General features: G+C 38.9%; 4 protein-coding genes and 1 non-coding gene across 5 annotated transcripts; 2 read left to right on the forward strand and 3 right to left on the reverse strand.

The window, feature by feature from the left end:
- Positions 1-122: 122 nt before the first annotated feature.
- On the forward strand, positions 123-1,986 carry LOC111498814. The gene is made up of 4 exons (XM_023150189.1): positions 123-141; positions 249-348; positions 437-579; positions 1,374-1,986. The coding sequence occupies exons 1-4, from the start codon at positions 123-125 to the stop codon at positions 1,895-1,897; spliced, it is 786 nt and encodes a 261-aa protein (XP_023005957.1). The 3' UTR covers positions 1,898-1,986.
- Positions 1,987-2,261: 275 nt separating this feature from the next.
- On the reverse strand, positions 2,262-2,333 carry TRNAC-GCA. Its single transcript has one exon. It is a non-coding gene; the product is annotated as a tRNA-Cys (tRNA).
- A 95-nt stretch (positions 2,334-2,428) lies between these two features.
- On the forward strand, positions 2,429-4,779 carry LOC111498351 (pentatricopeptide repeat-containing protein At5g46580, chloroplastic-like). The gene has a single exon (XM_023149549.1). The coding sequence runs from the start codon at positions 2,540-2,542 to the stop codon at positions 4,676-4,678; it is 2,139 nt and encodes a 712-aa protein (XP_023005317.1). The 5' UTR covers positions 2,429-2,539; the 3' UTR covers positions 4,679-4,779.
- A 35-nt stretch (positions 4,780-4,814) lies between these two features.
- On the reverse strand, positions 4,815-10,062 carry LOC111498340 (protein phosphatase 2C 29-like). Its single transcript, XM_023149530.1, has 4 exons — positions 7,989-10,062; positions 7,397-7,510; positions 5,850-6,114; positions 4,815-5,492 (listed from the first exon to the last, which is right to left on the reverse strand). The coding sequence occupies exons 1-4, from the start codon at positions 9,888-9,890 to the stop codon at positions 5,368-5,370; spliced, it is 2,406 nt and encodes an 801-aa protein (XP_023005298.1). The 5' UTR covers positions 9,891-10,062; the 3' UTR covers positions 4,815-5,367.
- Positions 10,063-13,247: 3,185 nt separating this feature from the next.
- On the reverse strand, positions 13,248-18,701 carry LOC111498482. The gene is made up of 7 exons (XM_023149751.1): positions 18,431-18,701; positions 18,206-18,338; positions 17,553-17,632; positions 17,375-17,453; positions 17,159-17,268; positions 16,528-16,592; positions 13,248-13,480 (listed from the first exon to the last, which is right to left on the reverse strand). Exons 1-7 carry the CDS (start codon positions 18,590-18,592, stop codon positions 13,387-13,389), a joined length of 723 nt encoding a protein of 240 aa, XP_023005519.1. The 5' UTR covers positions 18,593-18,701; the 3' UTR covers positions 13,248-13,386.
- Positions 18,702-18,747: the final 46 nt, after the last annotated feature.

Below are 18,747 nucleotides of genomic sequence, written 5' to 3' on the forward strand. Positions count from 1 at the left end.
GCGTTCCACGAATTGTCACGACTTTTTTCATGATTTGTGTATGTTGATCATGTTGTATGAAAATTTATTTTCATTGATAGACCTATTTTTAAGGGTTTTTTTTTTTTCACACGAGGAGCTTGATGAATCCATATTCATATAGTATGAACCTTGGACCTAAAACATTTCAAAAAAAAAAAAGGGGGCCCTTGATCTGGGACCCATTTTTGTTTACTCATCCAACTTTAATATATATATTTATATTTCAGGTTCTCAAACAACACCAAGAAGCAGTGGGGTCGATAAGCAAAGCCGAAGCGGAATTGATGGGCGCCGAGAAAAATGCCTCAGAAAGGATTTTGGGATAAGGTACCGTTTTCTTCTTCTAAACCCCACTTTCGAATGCAAGTGAATACGAATCAATGGCTTCCTGTACTTTCAACAATGTATTTTGCAGGTTGAAGACAACCCCCAGCTGTTCATTTGGCTGGAATTGGAACTTCGGCAATGCCAACAACAAAGACAACAAACCCCAAATCAAATACCACGATATCGATCTTCCATTTCCTCTCTCTCTCGTCGATAATACATTCTTGAAACGTATTTTTCTTTCCACTCTTGAAATCCCTGGGTTTGACCTGTTCTTTAATGCCTTTTTGCTTTCAAATCGTAACAATATAGTCCTTAGTATGTAACAATAGTCCCGTCGTGTAAGATTTCTAAGAATTTAGTCTCTTCGATGAAAATTGTCACCATAATGGTGATGTTTTTAGTCTTCTTGGTTTATAAACACACATAATCACTTGTCGGTTAATTGAATGCCATCTTTTTGTTCTTTCCATTGTTGGAATCTTTGTTTGAGTGTTCTTGAATGTTCCTTACTTAGTCTTTGTTTCTAATTTTTGTTTCCCTCTGGCTTAATGTGCTCAGAAATGGTGCTTCTATGTTTGTTTGTTCCATGAAGATTTATGTGCTGGGGGTGTGGGAAATCTCTGATTCAAGTTGCAGAATAACTTCAATGTTTCTTAGGAAGAAAAACTCAATGAGCTTATGATTTTTTTACTCTCCCCCTGCTTGACATATACTATAAAAAATCTTACATCTGAATTATGCACTATGAAAACATATGGTTCATCTTGTAGAAACTTGTTACATTGTTCTTAAGATGCATTTTCAGGTGCATTTGCCTTTGAATCATAATGTTCGTATTACGTTGTAGTGTTGTGAGATCCCACATCGGTTGGTGAGGAGAACGGAACACCCCTGAGGAAATCTCTCTCTAACAAATATATTTTAAAAATTTTGAGAGAAACTCAAAAGAGACACTATCTCTAAGTATGTATCACACCAATACAGACCATCATCTATATTTGAATTGTCAAAATATTTTGCAGGTAAGGAACTGAAATGCTGCTATAAGGCCACGTCAGACGGATTCAGCGCCACCGATTTCCACACGTGTTGTGATTTCAAAGGGCCATGTGTCATAATTGGGTACACAGACAAATCCTTCAAGTTTGGTGCATTCAACCCAGAAGGCTACAGGAGCACAGATGACTACTATGACACTTTTGATGCATTCCTCTTCTATTGGGAACACAATGAGACGGCTGATGATCCCATCATCTTGCCTAAGGTAGGGGGTAGCGGTGCAGCTTTGTTTGATTACGCGAGGGGTGGGCCACAGTTCGGGGCGGACGGGCTGCTGATCGGCCCCCCTCTAGCACCTGTGATGGGAGGCTTTGCCGGGCCAGACACGAACTCAGGCATTGGGGACTTGAGGCAAGCCAAGTCTCGGCTCGGGCTGTCGTATGCCAAGAGAAAAGATGGGAAGGACTCCATTTTTGGAGATGCAAACAGAGCTGTTGTTGCTGAAGTACAGGTCTTTTGCAGCCCTCAAATAGCAAGCTTGTATTGAAAGAGGGATGAGTTGTTGTTAGACTAATGACCAAATTATTGCGATTATAGCTATAATAACTGGAATCTGTATGATGTTTCAATTATGCACGAGGTTGTGTTATTGTTTAATTTCATTTATAAAATGTTTTATGTAAAATTATATATAAACTTAAATTAAAAGTTATATTTTGTTTACTTATTTGATAATAATAAAAAATCAAGAAAAATGGATATAAAATAATTGTGTTAAACAAAACCTATTTTTAGTTTAAAGACATAAAAAAAAAACGGACAAAATTAGAAACAACAAATTAAATTCACTTTCTCATAATTCTTAAAAATGAAAGCAAAACGGATAGAAGGAAAAAAAAATAGCAAAAATAAGGGCCCAACCGGGTTCGAACCGGTGACCTCTTGATCTGCAGTCAAATGCTCTACCACTGAGCTATAGACCCTTGATATTCTTTCGCAAGCTGGTTATTTATAATATTGATAATAATTAATATGTACTTACAACTAAATTGATAGCCTTATAACAGGGCAGCTTAGAACAATTTCTCCAGCTCTCCTCCACTGCCAACGGCGCTCCTCTCTCCATCCTTTCATATTTGTGTTCACAATGAGATAAGGCACTGCTCTGACCCATCTTCCTCCAAAGCTCATGCCCTCTCCCATGGCGCCTCCTCTTTCTTCCCCTCTCGATGTCAAACCAACTTCCATGTTCTTCATTTCCCCATTGCGCCCCAAGAATTTCACCAAACCCCTAACAGTCCTCTGTACCTCCTCCAAATCCCCTCCAAAACCTTCTCAAATTTCCTCAGAATCAAATGACAGAAAAAACCCATCTCTATCCGAGCAGCTCAAGAATCTCTCCACAACCACGCTTCCCAATGCATCCAAAGACGAATCCCATCTCCTTTCGAAGCCTAAATCCACTTGGGTGAACCCCACCAAGCCCAAGCGCTCGGTTCTAGCTCTCCAAAGGCAGAAACGCTCTTCTTACTCATATAACCCCAAACGCCGAGACCTTAAAACCTTTGCCCACAAGCTCAACGCCTGTGAATCCTCTGAAAGTGCTTTCATGGCAGCTCTTGAGGAAATCCCACATCCACCCACTAAAGAAAATTCCCTTCTGATTCTCAATAGCTTGAAGCCATGGCAGAAAACTCATCTGTTCTTCAATTGGATCAAGACCCAGAATCTGTTCCCTATGGAGACTATCTTCTACAATGTGGCTATGAAGTCTTTGAGGTACGGTAGGCAGTTTCAGCTTATTGAAGATCTTGCTAATGAGATGATTAGTAGTGGGATTGAGCTTGATAACATTACTTATTCTACCATAATCACTTCTGCTAAAAAGTGTAGTAGATTTGATAAGGCTATGGAGTGGTTTGAGAGAATGTATAAAACTGGTTTGATGCCTGATGAGGTGACTTACTCTGCTATTTTAGATGTTTATGCTAATTTAGGCAAAGTTGAGGAGGTTCTTAGTTTGTATGAAAGAGGGAGGGCTAGTGGTTGGAAGCCGGACACTGTCACATTCTCTTTGTTGGGGAAGATGTTTGGGGAAGCAGGGAACTATGATGGGATAATGTATGTTCTTCAAGAAATGAAGTCTCTTGAGGTGCAGCCTAATCTTGTGGTGTATAACACTCTGTTGGATGCAATGGGGAAGGCTGGGAAGCCTGGTTTTGCAAGGAGCCTGTTCAACGAAATGATTGAATCGGGGATAACGCCGAATGCGAAGACGTTGACTGCGCTGGTTAAGATTTATGGGAAGGCGAGGTGGGCTCGAGATGCTTTAGACTTATGGGAGCGGATGAGGTCGAACGGGTGGCCGATGGACTTCATTTTGTATAATACCTTGTTGAGTATGTGTGCTGACCTTGGTTTGGCGGAGGAAGCTGAGAAGCTCTTTGAAGAGATGAAGAGGTCGAAGCAATGTCGACCAGATAGCTGGAGCTACACGGCGATGTTGAATATATATGGTAGCGGAGGTAACGTTGAAAGAGCCATGGAGTTGTTCGAAGAAATGCTGGAGTTGGGTGTTGAGATTAATGTGATGGGCTGCACTTGTTTGATTCAGTGCTTGGGGAAAGCTGGGAGAATTGATGATCTTGCAAGAGTTTTCGATGTTTTGGTACAAAAAGGAATCAAGCCAGACGACAGACTTTGTGGCTGTTTGCTGTCTGTTGTGTCTTTGTGTGACAATAGTGAAGATATTAACAAGGTATTCGCTTGTCTGCAACAAGCTAACCCAAACTTAGTTGCCTTCATAAACCTTCTGCAACAAAACGACATTACCTTTGAAGTAGTCAAAGACGAATTCAGGAACATTCTTGGCGACACTGCGATGGAAGCGCGACGTCCTTTCTGCAATTGCCTAATTGATATATGTCGAAACCAAAATCTTCATAAGAGAGCTCATGAGTTGCTTTACTTAGGAAGTATGTATGGATTGTACCCTGGCTTACACAACAAAACCGATGCTGAATGGTGCCTAGACGTTCGATCGCTATCAGTAGGCGCAGCTCAGACTGCACTCGAAGAATGGATGATAACTCTAACGAAGATCGTTCAACGAGAAGAAGCATTGCCAGAATTGTTATCAGCTCAAACAGGTGTAGGAACTCACAGGTTTTCTCAGGGACTAGCCAATTCATTTGCTTCTTATGTAGAAAAACTTGCTGCTCCATTTCAAATGCAAGAAGACCGGGCTGGGTGGTTTGTAGCCACAAGGGAGGATTTAGTTGCATGGGTGCGTTCAAGTGAACCATCTGTGGCTGCCACAACAGCTTAATCAGCCATGGGTTTAGTAGCAGGCACCTGTCAGGACTAGAATGTATGAGTTAATTCAAAAAGTAACGTGTTTTTCAGAAGCATATTCGGGTTCATATTGCATGTAAAAGAACATAATTCAGAGAGAAACACAGGCCTTCCATTTAGGCACAGAGAAAACTTGGACTGCTAAATTCTATAAATCCGGAGTGGTGGAATCCACCGTACAAGGGACTGCTCAATTTTTCAGCAACTAAAATTATACCCCCACCAATTTACATCCACATTCCTTTCTTTTTTTCTTTCTTTTTTGGCCTAAAATGATAAAAAGAGGCACAAACGAATGGCAAGTGCCTGATCCCTATGCAAAAATTCTTTCTTCCTTGGAGGTGTCTAAAAGGGGAAGGAAACAATAGATAATAGAAGGTGAAAGAAGTTAAATGTTCCAATTGACTGCTGTTCATCCTCCAAACCAAAGTGTGGCATCTAGTTGCGCCTTTGGGAACGTGCATCCAACTTGTAGCCTTTTCGTCGATATCACATGAGTTCGTCCAATTTCTTCAGGCTGGCTTGCTGCTTGAGATGCAAAAGAAAAAACGTAAGGCGATCCATGAAATATGGGACGGTTGTATGTTCATGTCACTTGCAGAGCACCATCCGAGTTGAAGGCACGAATGTCGTTTCACTTGACCAGAGATTTATGAAAGTCTTTCAAAGGTATTTTCCTGAGGATTTCCAGATTCTTCCTTCAAGTGAAATGACCATAACAGTAACGTCGTCATGATACTTCCTCCGATCCCCCTGTGGGATGTCCAACAATTCGTGAAAATCCATTCCTGCAAAGCATAAACATAGAGACCGATCCTGAATGAGAATCAACCTTGAGAAAGGCATCACTGTGAAAGACTTTGGTAATCATTGAGAATGCAACAAGGAAATAGACCAATATCACGATATAGCCTTAAGATTAAATAAAGAGAATAGTTTCAGAACAAGGATGAGCTTGTTTAGAATGCCACAGGCGAGTCTAAAATAAGAAGTGACTTTGGATATTCTAAAATCACTTCCAAGCATGCCTTTAACTAGATGAACTGTTAGGGAATGATGCATTTAATCCAGTTTTTAATAACATGTTCCAGTTATTAATGGAAACAAAAGCCAAAATTTGACATAGCATAAGTTCAAGCAACTACCTGCTTTTCTGGCAGCACGGCAAAGAAGCTCCTCTATCAAGTGCTGTGCAGGGTCTCCATCTGGAAACTTCTCCATAAAGTTCTCAACATAAGAAACCACTTCTTCGTTGGTTAGATATTGATACAATCCATCAGATGAGAGCACGATGAATTGATCTGTGGGGCAGAGTCTATGGTGACGAAGAGAAGGCATGCATGATAAGTATGGTGCAGTACCAATATACTCATTCCGAAACATTTCCAATAATGCATCATTCAACTTTGGCTGCAGAAAAATGGACAGCAACACCACCTTTTAAGTTAAAAACAGTTGGGTAGTCGTCGTTTAATAATACAAGAGAAAATCAGAAAAGAAGAGAAAAAAAAAACCATGTAAAAGTCAAGTTGGTCGAACAATCCTATCAACACGTAAAATTATGCACAACTGCCACCCCAAAACATATATTACCATGAGATAACTCAATCTAAAATGATTGTTGTAAGACAAGGAAGCTCATCCGGATAAGAGTGCAACAGGCAAATTAGCGGAGCTTAGAGTTCCCACCACTCATGCGCAAAAATTATGCAACTCATACACCCATATAAACAAAAAGCATAAGTAGTTGATTTTCAGATACAAGCCATCATCTACCAAGAAATCCATTGGGCACAAGTAGTTGATTTTCAGATACAAGCCATCATCTACCAAGAAATCCATTGGGCAGTGTAAACAATGATATTGGTGGTGCATGAAACCAAAGAAGTAACTCTCATTGTTGTTAGGACTTCAGAGAGTAATGAGAGAGAGGGTGTACACTATAAGGTACCTACAGGTACGAGAATAACAGTGCGAGTATAAATAAGCACCTCGGTACAGGAAGAGATCGCAAGGATGTATCTTTTTCTTCACTAAATAAACCAAAAAGAAACAATGATAAAATAAAAGTTCAATATGAAATCTAGGTACTCCCAGTTGACAAAAGCATTTGATTCCAATTTCATCTTTCATCGCTAAGAAAAAGGTGGCTAACGATAGTTGATTCATCATATCCCTCCATCTTCCCAAACAGTCATCATTCACATAATGAGATGGAGAAGATTTATCAATAACACAATATCTAAAACTTTAATAACTTGAGATCTGAGCGTCCGTGTGAATTACTTCCAAACATCCAGACTGCCATTCATACTTTCTATTCACAAAATATCAATAACTATATTAATATTTGCTCCCACATCATTTAATAAATGAACTTTCTAAATTTGTTCGTTCTAATCTGTATCTGCAATGACCCAAGTAGATCCTATTTTAAAAAAAGATTGCACTACAAAGTGGCATGTAAGGCCAGGGCAGAGGTAACCCGGCCCAGAAACAACATCACTACAGTTTTCGAACTGTTGATAATAGAAAAATACAGAAAAATAAGGGATTTCTTTTTAATGCGGTGTTGAATTATCAGCATGCAGAAGAAAAGAATAACTTTGATGATTGATAAAACTGGAGTAATTAAATCAAACAGCAAAGGAAGTTCTAGAAAAAAAAATGAGCAAGTTTACCAACTACAAACCTGTTTCAAAAACCCTGCACCAAATGCCCTTGTAACCTTTAGACGGCCCTTCACTCTATCGTTGACAATGCATTGTTTATCATCAGGGTGTTCATTCTTTATTCTTTTTACTTCCTGTACATGACAGGATCAAAATTGTTATTCAATAAATGCTTAATCAATTTATCATGAAAATTCTACTGGCCATCAGTATAGGAGTATGGCATATTCATGAACGAAGGTTAGATTTTTTTTTTTTACTACAAAGGCCAAAATGTGACAATTCAGACGGACAGGATCATACATATAAATGCAAGAAACCATAACACAGTTTCAGTGCCTACAAGACCCCAACTAAAGAAAAATGAATTTGAAAAACGCTTTAACACAACAAACAGATAATCTCTAATCATCCATGACCATCAGACACTTGAAGGAAAAAGAAATTTCATTCTCAGCTAAGTGTCATCCGCAGAAGTGATTGAAAAGAAACATTAAAATGACTTTCCACAAAACTATGCCAGACAATAGGCAAATCATATAACATAAGTTCTATTCATTCAGATTAAACGACGTGAAGCACTTATCCCAGGCTGAGAATTATCTATCTTACCTCTTCAATGCTCGTGCTATGATCGGTGGATAGCTGCAATGCAGTTAATCTTGCTGTCTGAGACGAAGGTGCGTTTGTTCGAGTTATTTTGCCTTCACTCGTATCTGCAGACTCCTCAATTATACCCTCCATGCCTGCTCTTTTGTCGCCCTCCTCTTTCAAGTCTTGATTTGGGCCAACTTCTTGTTGCTCATACTGTGCAACAATGGCACGGCTGTCACCCACATTCATTACATACACATCCTCATCCCTCATTAACACAACCAACAAGCAAGAACCCATCAAAGCAAGCTCTGGATTCGTATCGAGCAACTTATCTGTCATATCCAAATATGCTAATTCAGTTATCTCAAGAGCCCTTGACAATGCGCCCAACACCAACTCATGATCGATTAAACCTTCCTTTCTCCTTTTACCACTTCGATAAGATGTCTCCTCCACCCTATTCTCAGCCTCCTCAACCTTCTCTTTATCTCCCAAACCATACTTCCACGGGAACAAAGTCTTAGCATGATGATGACCCTCTTTATGCTTTGACAACCCTTGTTTTAACTTGGACAATAACAGCCACCTTCTACCAGCTACTGAACCTGCACTATTTACACTAAGCGCATCATCAACTGAAAATGCAAATCTATCTGAACCTGAAAGATCAAGTCCATCCTGTGTATCGTCCTCTGCCAAATACTCCCACAGCTGCCGCCTACGCCTATGCTCCGATCCATCCACGGATTGAAACGTAACACGCTTCACTGATCCTCGATCAGGGACCTGTTCTTCCGCTTCCCCTTCATTTCCAACTACTGAAACACTCCCGTTAGTTTCAATGGTTTGACTGGAGGCTCTCCTAGACGGGTCAGCATTAGTTGCGTTCATACTGACTGTACTCTCAGCAACCACATTTGCAGCAGCCTCCTCACAATCATCAATTTCCCAAAACAATCCCTGAAGCTCATTGAAGACTGCTCTATAGAGATTCCCCATCAAGAATTCCGGCGCATCAGGGCCATTAAACCCATCATAAATCCCAACAAACAACCACCCTTGCTCCTCCGATACAACCACATGTACACGATCCTCCCCAGCCTTCCCAAGCGCCCATTGAACATCGCTCTCATTCCTCACCTCCGGCTCATCTCCCGCCGTCGAGCTCTCCTTCCGGGCACCGAAATTCAACACTGGCACCACCCACGGCCGCTTATCGGAAAAATTCCTTGTAAACGCCTTCCTAAACCCCGAAATGCTTTTCTTCCTCTTCTTCTTCATGTACATACCACCAAGCGGAGCGGAGAAATGAACTCTCCCACCAGAGCCAGCAGCAGCAGCACCAGCGCCATCAACATTTGCATCAAGAGGACCAGAAAGCACCCCACGCTCAATTGGACCAGATAGAAAGAACCCACCCCGTTCCAACGGCTCAGTCCCACCTCTGGGCACCGTCTGAAGCGGAAGAGCAGTAAAAGAAGAAGTGCTCTCAAAGCCATTCAAAATACTCCCCCTGACTCCACAACCACCACCGCAAGCCCCAAGCGCAGTGTCAGTGGCATCGTCGTAAACAGCATCGAGCATAAGAACAGATCTGGGAATAGAACTGTTGGCACTTACAGAAGCACCAGAGATAGCCTTGAAGGCAGTCTCGGGCGGAGCAGTTCTAGTCCTAGCCCCCAGCGGCGGTTCGTGAGGAGGGGAAAAACGGAGGGAGTGAGAAGGGGAAAGAAAGCGATCGGAATGAGAGGGCGAGAGGAAGCGGTTGGAAGAGCGGACGTAGCAGAAGGAGTGGCCTAGGGTTTCGTCGAGAGCGTCGGAGGCGGAAAAGAGGAGGTCGGGATTGTCGGCGGGATGGGAGGCGGGGCGAGTCTCCGGCTTGAGGCACGAGAAGAGGCTGGAGACTCCGCTTCCCATCACATTTGATTCGAACTTCTGTGAGCTCTAAAGAGGTGTGACGGTGTAAACGGCAGCAAAATTTCTTTTCCGGCGAGTCTCTCGCTCTCTCTCTCTCTCTCTCTCTCTCTCTCTCTCTCTCTCACAGAGAAAACAAAAGAAATAAACAAATGAAGTGAACAGAGACACAGAAAGAGGAAGAGAGAGGAGAAAAGGGAGGAGAGAGAGAGAGGTCTTGTCAGTTTTTTTTTCAATATATATATATATATTACGATCAAATTTACCATTTAACCTATTTTCCAACAAATAATCCTTTTTATCTCAAGAATTTCAGATTTTATATTTTTTTTTTTCAAACTAAATAATTTAATATTTCGACTTTAAATTTTAAGATGTTTTAAAATTAAGGGGTTTTTTCCGGTAAAAAAAAAAAAAAAGAAAAACATATATACATAAAAGAATACACGTAATGTTTTTTAATTTAATAATTAAAATATTAAGAACATATTTAAATGTTTCGGTAATAATTAATAAAAAAGGCTGAGACAGAAAAAAGAATAATACTAAATTATTAAATTTGAAAACTGAACCACTATTCAAAACACAAGAACTAAAATTGTATTTTCTTTTTTCTATATTAAAAAAAGTTTTGAAATTAAAATTTATTTCAAATATATATTTGTTGTTTTAAAATTACAATATTTTGTTACAGCACGTGAGATCAAATTTCAATGACCATACGTCAAATCAATAAATATGTCGCTTTTCAAAACTTAAAAACATGTTCAAATTTTTCTAATTAATTAATTATTAATCAAGAAAATGGAAATGAAAAAAAAGTTTAATATTGTGTAAAAATACTTTTTAAAAAATTTGTTTAAAACATTTTAAAAAGCTAATAGTGAAATGGGCCGAAAGGAGAAAAGAGAAATGGGTGGGGGGTTTGACTTGAAAAAGCCCAGGCCCAAAATAAAGGCATCACATATCCCCATCACTGCCACTCACGGATCCTGGTCGGGCATTCCCGACAACAAAACCGCACGATCAATCTCTGACCGCATACATCAACGGCTCACATCCACTCTCCCTACCCACCGTATCTGATTAGTCAAACCCTCCCTCCTCGATTTTCAATTTTTTTTTTATTTAAATTTAATTTATATATTTTTCGTTTCTCGCAAAAAGAAAAAAGATCGTCATTAATTATTGATATACTTATTAATTAATATAGAGTTGAATATTATTTATTTTGGGAGGCGTACTTAAAAGTCTTTTGTGCCCACACAGTCGAGAAGTAAAGAAAGAAAAAGAGATCCGCTTTAATAATTTATTTATTTGTAATGAGGGGTAGAGTTGGAATTTATGCATGGGATGGCGAGAAGCTTAGCTTATTTATTTATTTATTTATTTATTTCAATTATTAAAAAAAAATGAAATTAGGGTAAGTCAAAAGTGGTAGTTGGTTGAGAGAAATTGTTTTTTTAATGTAATATTATAAACTAAATTATTCTTTTTTTTTTTATTTTTTTTTTTTTTTTTTTTTTTTTTTTTTTTTTTTTTTTGTTAAGCAAGTAAATAAAATAATAAAAAAAAGAGAAACGTTTAAAGGTTGAAATGGTTTGGTGGGCAGTGGGGCCCAATGACACCTCAGTTAGTCAACGACCGATGACAAAAGCTCCTCTAACTGGGGCCCATTCCTTTTGAAACTACCCCATTCAGCTGACGTCACCTTGTCGGGTTTCTATGCCCATTTATTTCTGTTTATATATTATATTGTATCATATTAGATATATTGTTCTCATTCATGAATAATTAAAAAGAAGAAGTGTTGAGGGCTTGTAGTAGCGTGAGAACCATCGGTAGGAAGAAGGTCTGGTGTGCGAGGGGTTCTGTCCAGACAAGGAAGACGCGGTTCAACCCAAACGCTCCCCAAACTTGTTTACTTCAATTCCTTCACTTAGTTTGGTCTGTTTTATTCCTATTTTAGCTTTCAATGATTCTATTAACATGATTTTACGATGAATTGAGTATGAAAATAGACCCCTACGCCTCAAATGAAGAATTAGTAGCAGTTTATCTCGATGGCACGTTTTAGGACTTTCGCTATGCAAAAGTTAACTCTTCTTGATTTAAAATGTTTCGTTGAGACTATGACATGTTATGATTGATCATGCCTTGCTTGATACACATGTATGTTTATGATTTAATGTCATTTGTGCCCCTGCTATAAGCATGCTAGGAGACTTACCTACATATGCCTTCTTTGATGTATGGATTAGAGGCTATGTGACCTAGAAAATACATATGATTTATTAGCGAGTGTTAGTCTATCTTTTATCTCTCCTTGGCCCTTGAGCCACATTTAGGGTCCACTATGATATTATAGATCGATTAGGTCTATGTAGAGATAGTCAGAGTGTGACTACTAATCATAAACTCCCCTCAACTTGAAAAGGTCTACCTAACATATATGAATGCAACGTCACTCACTTAAGGTTGGTGGCACATGAGAGGGTACTACTAAGGAAGTTTCAGTTGTGCTTAATGGGGAGTCTACTATGTACTATTTAAGAGTATGAAATGACGCTAGAATAAGGAGCTTGTTAAACCCCATTAGAGGCGCTTTCGACATAGATATTTAGGAAAACTAAGAGGTTACTTATAGTGAGTGGTGACTCCTCTATACTTATCCACATTTTAATTTTTTTGGGGGGCTTCTCTAGAGCTCAAGTCAGACGAGGATACCCTCCCTTATGCGCAGGAAGCACAATGACTAAATGTACTACAAAAAGCAGGAAATGATAGGCTAAGTGCACTCTGAAACCTAAATACACCATGATGATGAGTAACTTACTCCCTTAGAATAGGAGTAAATAAACGTTTTAAAGCTCATGAAGGCTAGAAGAATACCCAAGTCATGAAATTGGCTAACTTTAAGACCTTGATTGAGCATATAACTAACGAATATGAGAAGTTAAACCAGAGAAACGGGCACGGAAATTAAATCTATAAATAAATGAAAAGTTTTAAAATAAAAACATAAGATCTAAACTTGTATAAACATATAGTTTCTATGTTTAGAAAGAGGGAGTTAATAACGACAAATAAAAAGATGGTTTTAGTATTATTATAATAACACACACAATGGTATTGGTTGACTTTAGGTTTACCGATACTTTACGTGCCGTCATGGATTAGCTAGGTAGCATTATAATGCAACTAACCACCACTTTATCCATTTAATAATATTAATAAAATCCCTTTCCCCAAACCACCAAAAAACCCTTCTTATTTTTTTCTTCAATTATGGATCAATTTGTAATTTATGGTTTTCCCTTCTAAATGTGTTGTTGGTCTTTCATGAAACACAACACAACATAACAAATGCCAATCAATCATTTTACTGAAGATGGAACTTTTATACACATAAGTGAACAGAACACAGAACAGGAGTGTTAACTTTCCTTAGGAACATTACCTTTTGTCTATAGTTCGACTCCAAAACGTATTAAGTTTATCAGAACTGACCCAACCGAACGTCTCTATCGAGGCGGTCTGCATTGAGGGTCCCTGGAAGCTCTCTGAAACCTTCGTTGAAGATGGAATATGCACTGCAAAAATTCGACATTCACACCTCAGAATAATATTCGCAATATAACAGTGTCATCATGCAAGCTACCATGCACAAAAAGCCCATAATTAATGAGCTCATGTAGAGGCTGAAAGAGATCGTATTCACACAACATTTTTTAATAGACCTTATATGGAAATGTTGATGAAAACTATTTGGACGTTATTCTTATGATAGGGAGAGGTCAAGAACTTTCAATTGCTCTAGTATCCCATTAATCACTCTTTTTGTTACCATCTTGGTGCCAAGATCCTAATGAACCTCTAGATTCCTACTAACTCTTGTGTGAGATCTCACGTCAGGTGGAGAAGAGAACAAAACATTCTTTATAAGGGTGTGGAAACCTTTCTCCAATAGACGCGTTTTAAAATAGTGAGGCTGATGAAAATATGTAACGGGCCAAAGTGGACAATATCTGCTAGCGATGGGCTTGGACTGTTACATCCTGCTTCTAATAAGTTTAGATCACTGCACAAACACATTGCCCAATCCTCTTCCATCTCCTTCCATTGCATTTTGGTTGGGTCAGGGGCCGTCCAGTACCCCCGGCCTCAAGTAGCAACGCTGCCCTCGAGGCAAGGAGAGGTAACAGATGGATATTATGTGATGGCTGGATCCCATGTGACATCATCAGCACACATCCCTTTCCACTGAATCAGTACTTATGTGGTCCGCTTGCACATACCCATCACAAATGCTAAACTACGCAACTGAAGCACTATATACACAAGTTATCACAAGTTGTGAACAAGCTTATGGTTCGGGTTTCGTTAGAGCAAATTACGATCCTTGTCCTCAACTAATCACCTCAAATTGGATGACAAGGAGAACATGCCTTGCCATTTAAATAGTTTTTAACAAAATATTACTAGTCTAACTACGATCATGATCGGGGACAGTACTTCCAGGAATCCCACGTAAACAAGCAACTCCACAAAAAGAAAATATTGGCTACATTCTCAGCTTGAGCTCATGCAATTATTATTGTGACATAATGAAGCATGATGCATCAAGTACCTGAAATGGAGGTACCTTGTCACAGCTTCTCCTTGATACATTATTTATCAATTTCCTCATCTATCTTCTTTTGTCAGACTTGTGTCATAATCCATTACTTATCGTTAATGACCCTCAAGAAAACCACCAGTCCTGAATCTGGAAGCATCAGCTCCTCTTGTCACACATTTGTATTACCCCCCTTGAACAAATATTCTGTCCATTCATTACTACTCCATAACTATCAACTCTCCTTATATCCGTCTCTTGATCTTCAACATCCTAGAAAATATATCAAACCCAACCAACCTGAGTATAATTCAACGGGTTAATATGTTATATCAATCACCTTTGCTCATAGTTATCCCTCGATCTCTATCGGCCTAGAAAATATATTGAAGTCCAACCAACGTGAGCATAACTCAGCTGATTAAAGTACTATATCTATCACCTCTCCTCATATCCATCCATTAGTTCTTCATCACACTAAAAAAATATATCAAACTCATCCAATTCTGAACTTAGCTCAACTAGTTAAGATATTATATCTTCTATCATCATAGATTCGAATCGCCACTCCACCATTGTTGAACTAATATACATGTATGTATATATCAAAGCCCACCATTGAAATCAAAGACAACCCCATCAACAATTTCATTACAACTCACCTCTCTACTCCACTCCATTTTTTAACGAATCTCTTTTTTATTGTATCAATGGCACCATATCAGCTATTAGATATTCTATATGTACCACCATATCATCCTCTGTTAGATATTATTCTTCCTCTATGCCAGGTTCTTGATCATAGATGAGCATCACTGGCAGCTGACACAAGTGCCTATGGAATAATTCTTACTTCACCATCCAGAACCCATCATGTTATGCCAATCAATGATGCTGAAATGCCTTTCATACTCCCTCATGGTAGTCTCTTATTACACAGCTCGAAATCTCTCGAGTGCAATTCCTCTTGCAATTGCCAAAGTAGCCTTAGAAACTATCTTTTTCCTTGCTACCAAATCCAATTTTTGAAAGACTTGCATCTTTCCTCCTGCTAAAACCATTTTAATGCCTCTCCCTTCATATACATTGTTGCCAGCTCAAGCTTCTCCTCAACCAATTTATTAACATTCAAGTGTTGCAACCACAAGCTTCTCCTCAATCAATTTACGATCGTTCAAGTATCACTCAGCTAAGGATAGCAGGCCACAGCGGGTCACTAGAAATTTCCATTTCAAATCTCCACTTTGGATCCTCATTAGTTCTCTATGATGCCCTTCCCCCTTGGTCTAGATGATGATCCTATCGAAGCCTTCCCCCTTCCTTAATCTAACACTTAATTGATGCCATACTTTGCTTGTATGATTGGAACCTTATCCTTATTTTCTGAGGTTGGCACAAGATTAGGCCCACACTCATTATATTTTCCATATAGTATTCCATCAAATGGCTCATCTCCTTGTGCATTTCCTGCATCCCCTGCCCAATGCATTACTGACAAGTCTATTTAAACATTATAGTAACTTCTCCTCAATTGCTTCCAAGCGATTCTCTATTTTCCTATTTACAACCATCAAGTCCTAGGAACCGATTATTCCAGTACCACTACTCAGTAGATATGTAATTGAAAACTAATGGAAAGTTGCACGAACAAGAGGGAGAAACTGAGAGTTCCCAGCACCGCCTAAAGAATAACATCTTCTCTTTTGACCCCCCTAGCTTTAAGTATTTCATTATGCTTAGTTCTCACCAGCTTCCTAGGTTCTTATTCTTTCTAATTCCCACCTCTACTAATCAATTTGTATCGTCACCCATTCTTATTGTCACCCTTTAACCCCATACTTTTCCTTTTCCACAAATATGTAGGGACCTAACACATTTAAGAACAAACAACTGGACAAGCCATGAGATAGGAGAACGTATAAACACACAATCATGCCTCGACTTAGTTTATCTAAAGCATACAAAAGTCCTGCTACAAATCAGCTGGACATGAATGGGATGTTTCTCTCAAATACTACTTACCTCATTTCCCCAGATCGCCGATGTCCAAGATTTAGTAGAATGATGCAAAAACCAGTGCCAAGTATCTGCAAAAATTACTCAAACATAGCAAATCCTGTTTGATGTTGTGCCATGATAATTCAAAAAGAAAACCAGACTTGTTTCCATGACATGCATATATTTTCTCACAATATAATAGAATAAAGTACTTCAGCTTCAAAAAAGTATATGGAGAATAGAAATTTTGTCACTTGCTGAGAGAAGACACTACTAAAAAAATGAGAGGATTTACGAAAGTCAAATTTAAAAACAGTAATTTTCCGCATCAATACTCTAATTTGATAACATTTTGAAGTAATTGTGTGCTAAAAATTGTTTTCTCTTGCTTTATTATCTGCAAAATGTGTTGATTTTTTAAGAACAATTCAAATTGGTTTTTCCTGACAACACAATTGGATAACAATGATCAAACACAGTTAAACCATATTCTAAGACACTTGTTAATTATGTTACAAAACTAAAAATATTTTTGAAAAACTGATTTGCAGAACTGTTTAAGAAACAGCTCCTAAGGTTGCCATAAAATGTCAACTACCGAAAATAATGGCACCAAAATTCAAAATCTAGTAACTAACAGAACATTATTACTTACATATAAAGGTCCGAGGTCCCAGCTATGGGCAACAGGTGCCATGATAAACCAGATAAGTATAGCAACCCAAGCCTTTAGACTAAGAGAGAAAATCACCATCAAAAGGATATCTATTCACAGAACAAAGAACCAAAATGCAATTAGAAAATTCATACATTGAACTTCTTGGCATAATTTAGTATGATTATTACCAGGAAACTTCGAGATGATTATTACCAGGAAACTTCAACTTCTCGCGCAGAAAATTGTAAATTTTCTTCTTCAACCGACTTGAAGACTCTGGAAGCCGAAACTTCTGAAAATGTAACCATTGATGCGAAACAGATAATTGAGAACAGCTTCAAGCTAAGCTTCCTGTCTAAGAACAACAATTGAAATACTTAATGGTTCATACCAGATCATCCTCCTCATCATCAGAATCATCACGGAGATGTTCTGCTGGGGGCTTTGGTTTCACAGCAACAGTCAATGAATCTACACAAGAAACGGAGGCATCCAATTACTGATTTCAAACTGAATTGTCAAATGAGAAGCCCATAAAACTCAAACCATTCAGAACAACGAAAAAACAGATATTGTGCAACAAGAAGCCAAAGTACCACGAACAACAGAAGACAGGTCGATTAGACAAAAAAAAACAAGATCAATAAGCAAGAATCATGATTCAATTTTCAGCAGTGGAGACATTTTCTTGCTTTTATTTGTGACTAGAATCCAAGCAGGTACTAGCAAATGAAAAATGATAGTCCAGTCCTAGACGATCGAAGCAAGAAATGTGTAATATGGAGAAACATGCATCACAATGACATTTTGAAAGCTGAAGCATGTATAGTCATCAAAGGGGCCACCATCACCATGAAAAGTGCGGTTATTACAGAAATATAAACAGCAAGAACATTAAAATAAGTTCGTCTCTTCCTCGGGCAGTCATGCCCAAAGAAAAGCAATAGAGAAAACAAAAACCTGACTACATATAGTATTTCATACGACCATGCTACAAACAACAGAATGAAATATCCCGCAATCAGCAGAATACCGCAATTATACCGCCATGATTGAGGCGCACAAAGACATCATCGTCATTTTTAGAGTCATCCAAAATTTTTCCTCGTAAAATAAGCTTCAAATTCCCAATGGGCAATTGACTACGCTCCGCGACCAGCTTCCGCAAGTCACACACCTGATGAAACAAAACCAATCGATATAGAAGAAGAAGAAGAAGAAGAAGAAGAAGAAGAAGAAGAAGAAGAAGAAGAAGAAGGGTTTCCGTACCTTGATCCGCGAAGGGACGAGAAGGCGAGAGGGACGCGCAGGGCCGATGGTTCGAATGGTGATCTCGATTGTGTTTTCGGGAGGATTGCCATAGGTGATGCTCGAATTGGGTGCTCCGCCAATGTTCCGATTGAAATTGGGGACCTCAACAATCTCCGCCATGACACAGACAAAGATTCGGGTACGTCTTCCAGCGATTTGCGTGCAGTGAGAGGGAGCTTCCGTCTTCTCTCATCAGAGTCTGCAATCCCTTCAAACCGGATCCAGCTGAAATGTTTTTCTTTATATTTCACCATTTTTTTTTTTTTTTTTTTTGG

The sequence above is a fragment of the Cucurbita maxima genome, unplaced genomic scaffold (genome assembly GCF_002738345.1).
Source record: "Cucurbita maxima cultivar Rimu unplaced genomic scaffold, Cmax_1.0 Cma_Scf00025, whole genome shotgun sequence".
NCBI classification, from domain to species: domain Eukaryota; kingdom Viridiplantae; phylum Streptophyta; class Magnoliopsida; order Cucurbitales; family Cucurbitaceae; genus Cucurbita; species Cucurbita maxima.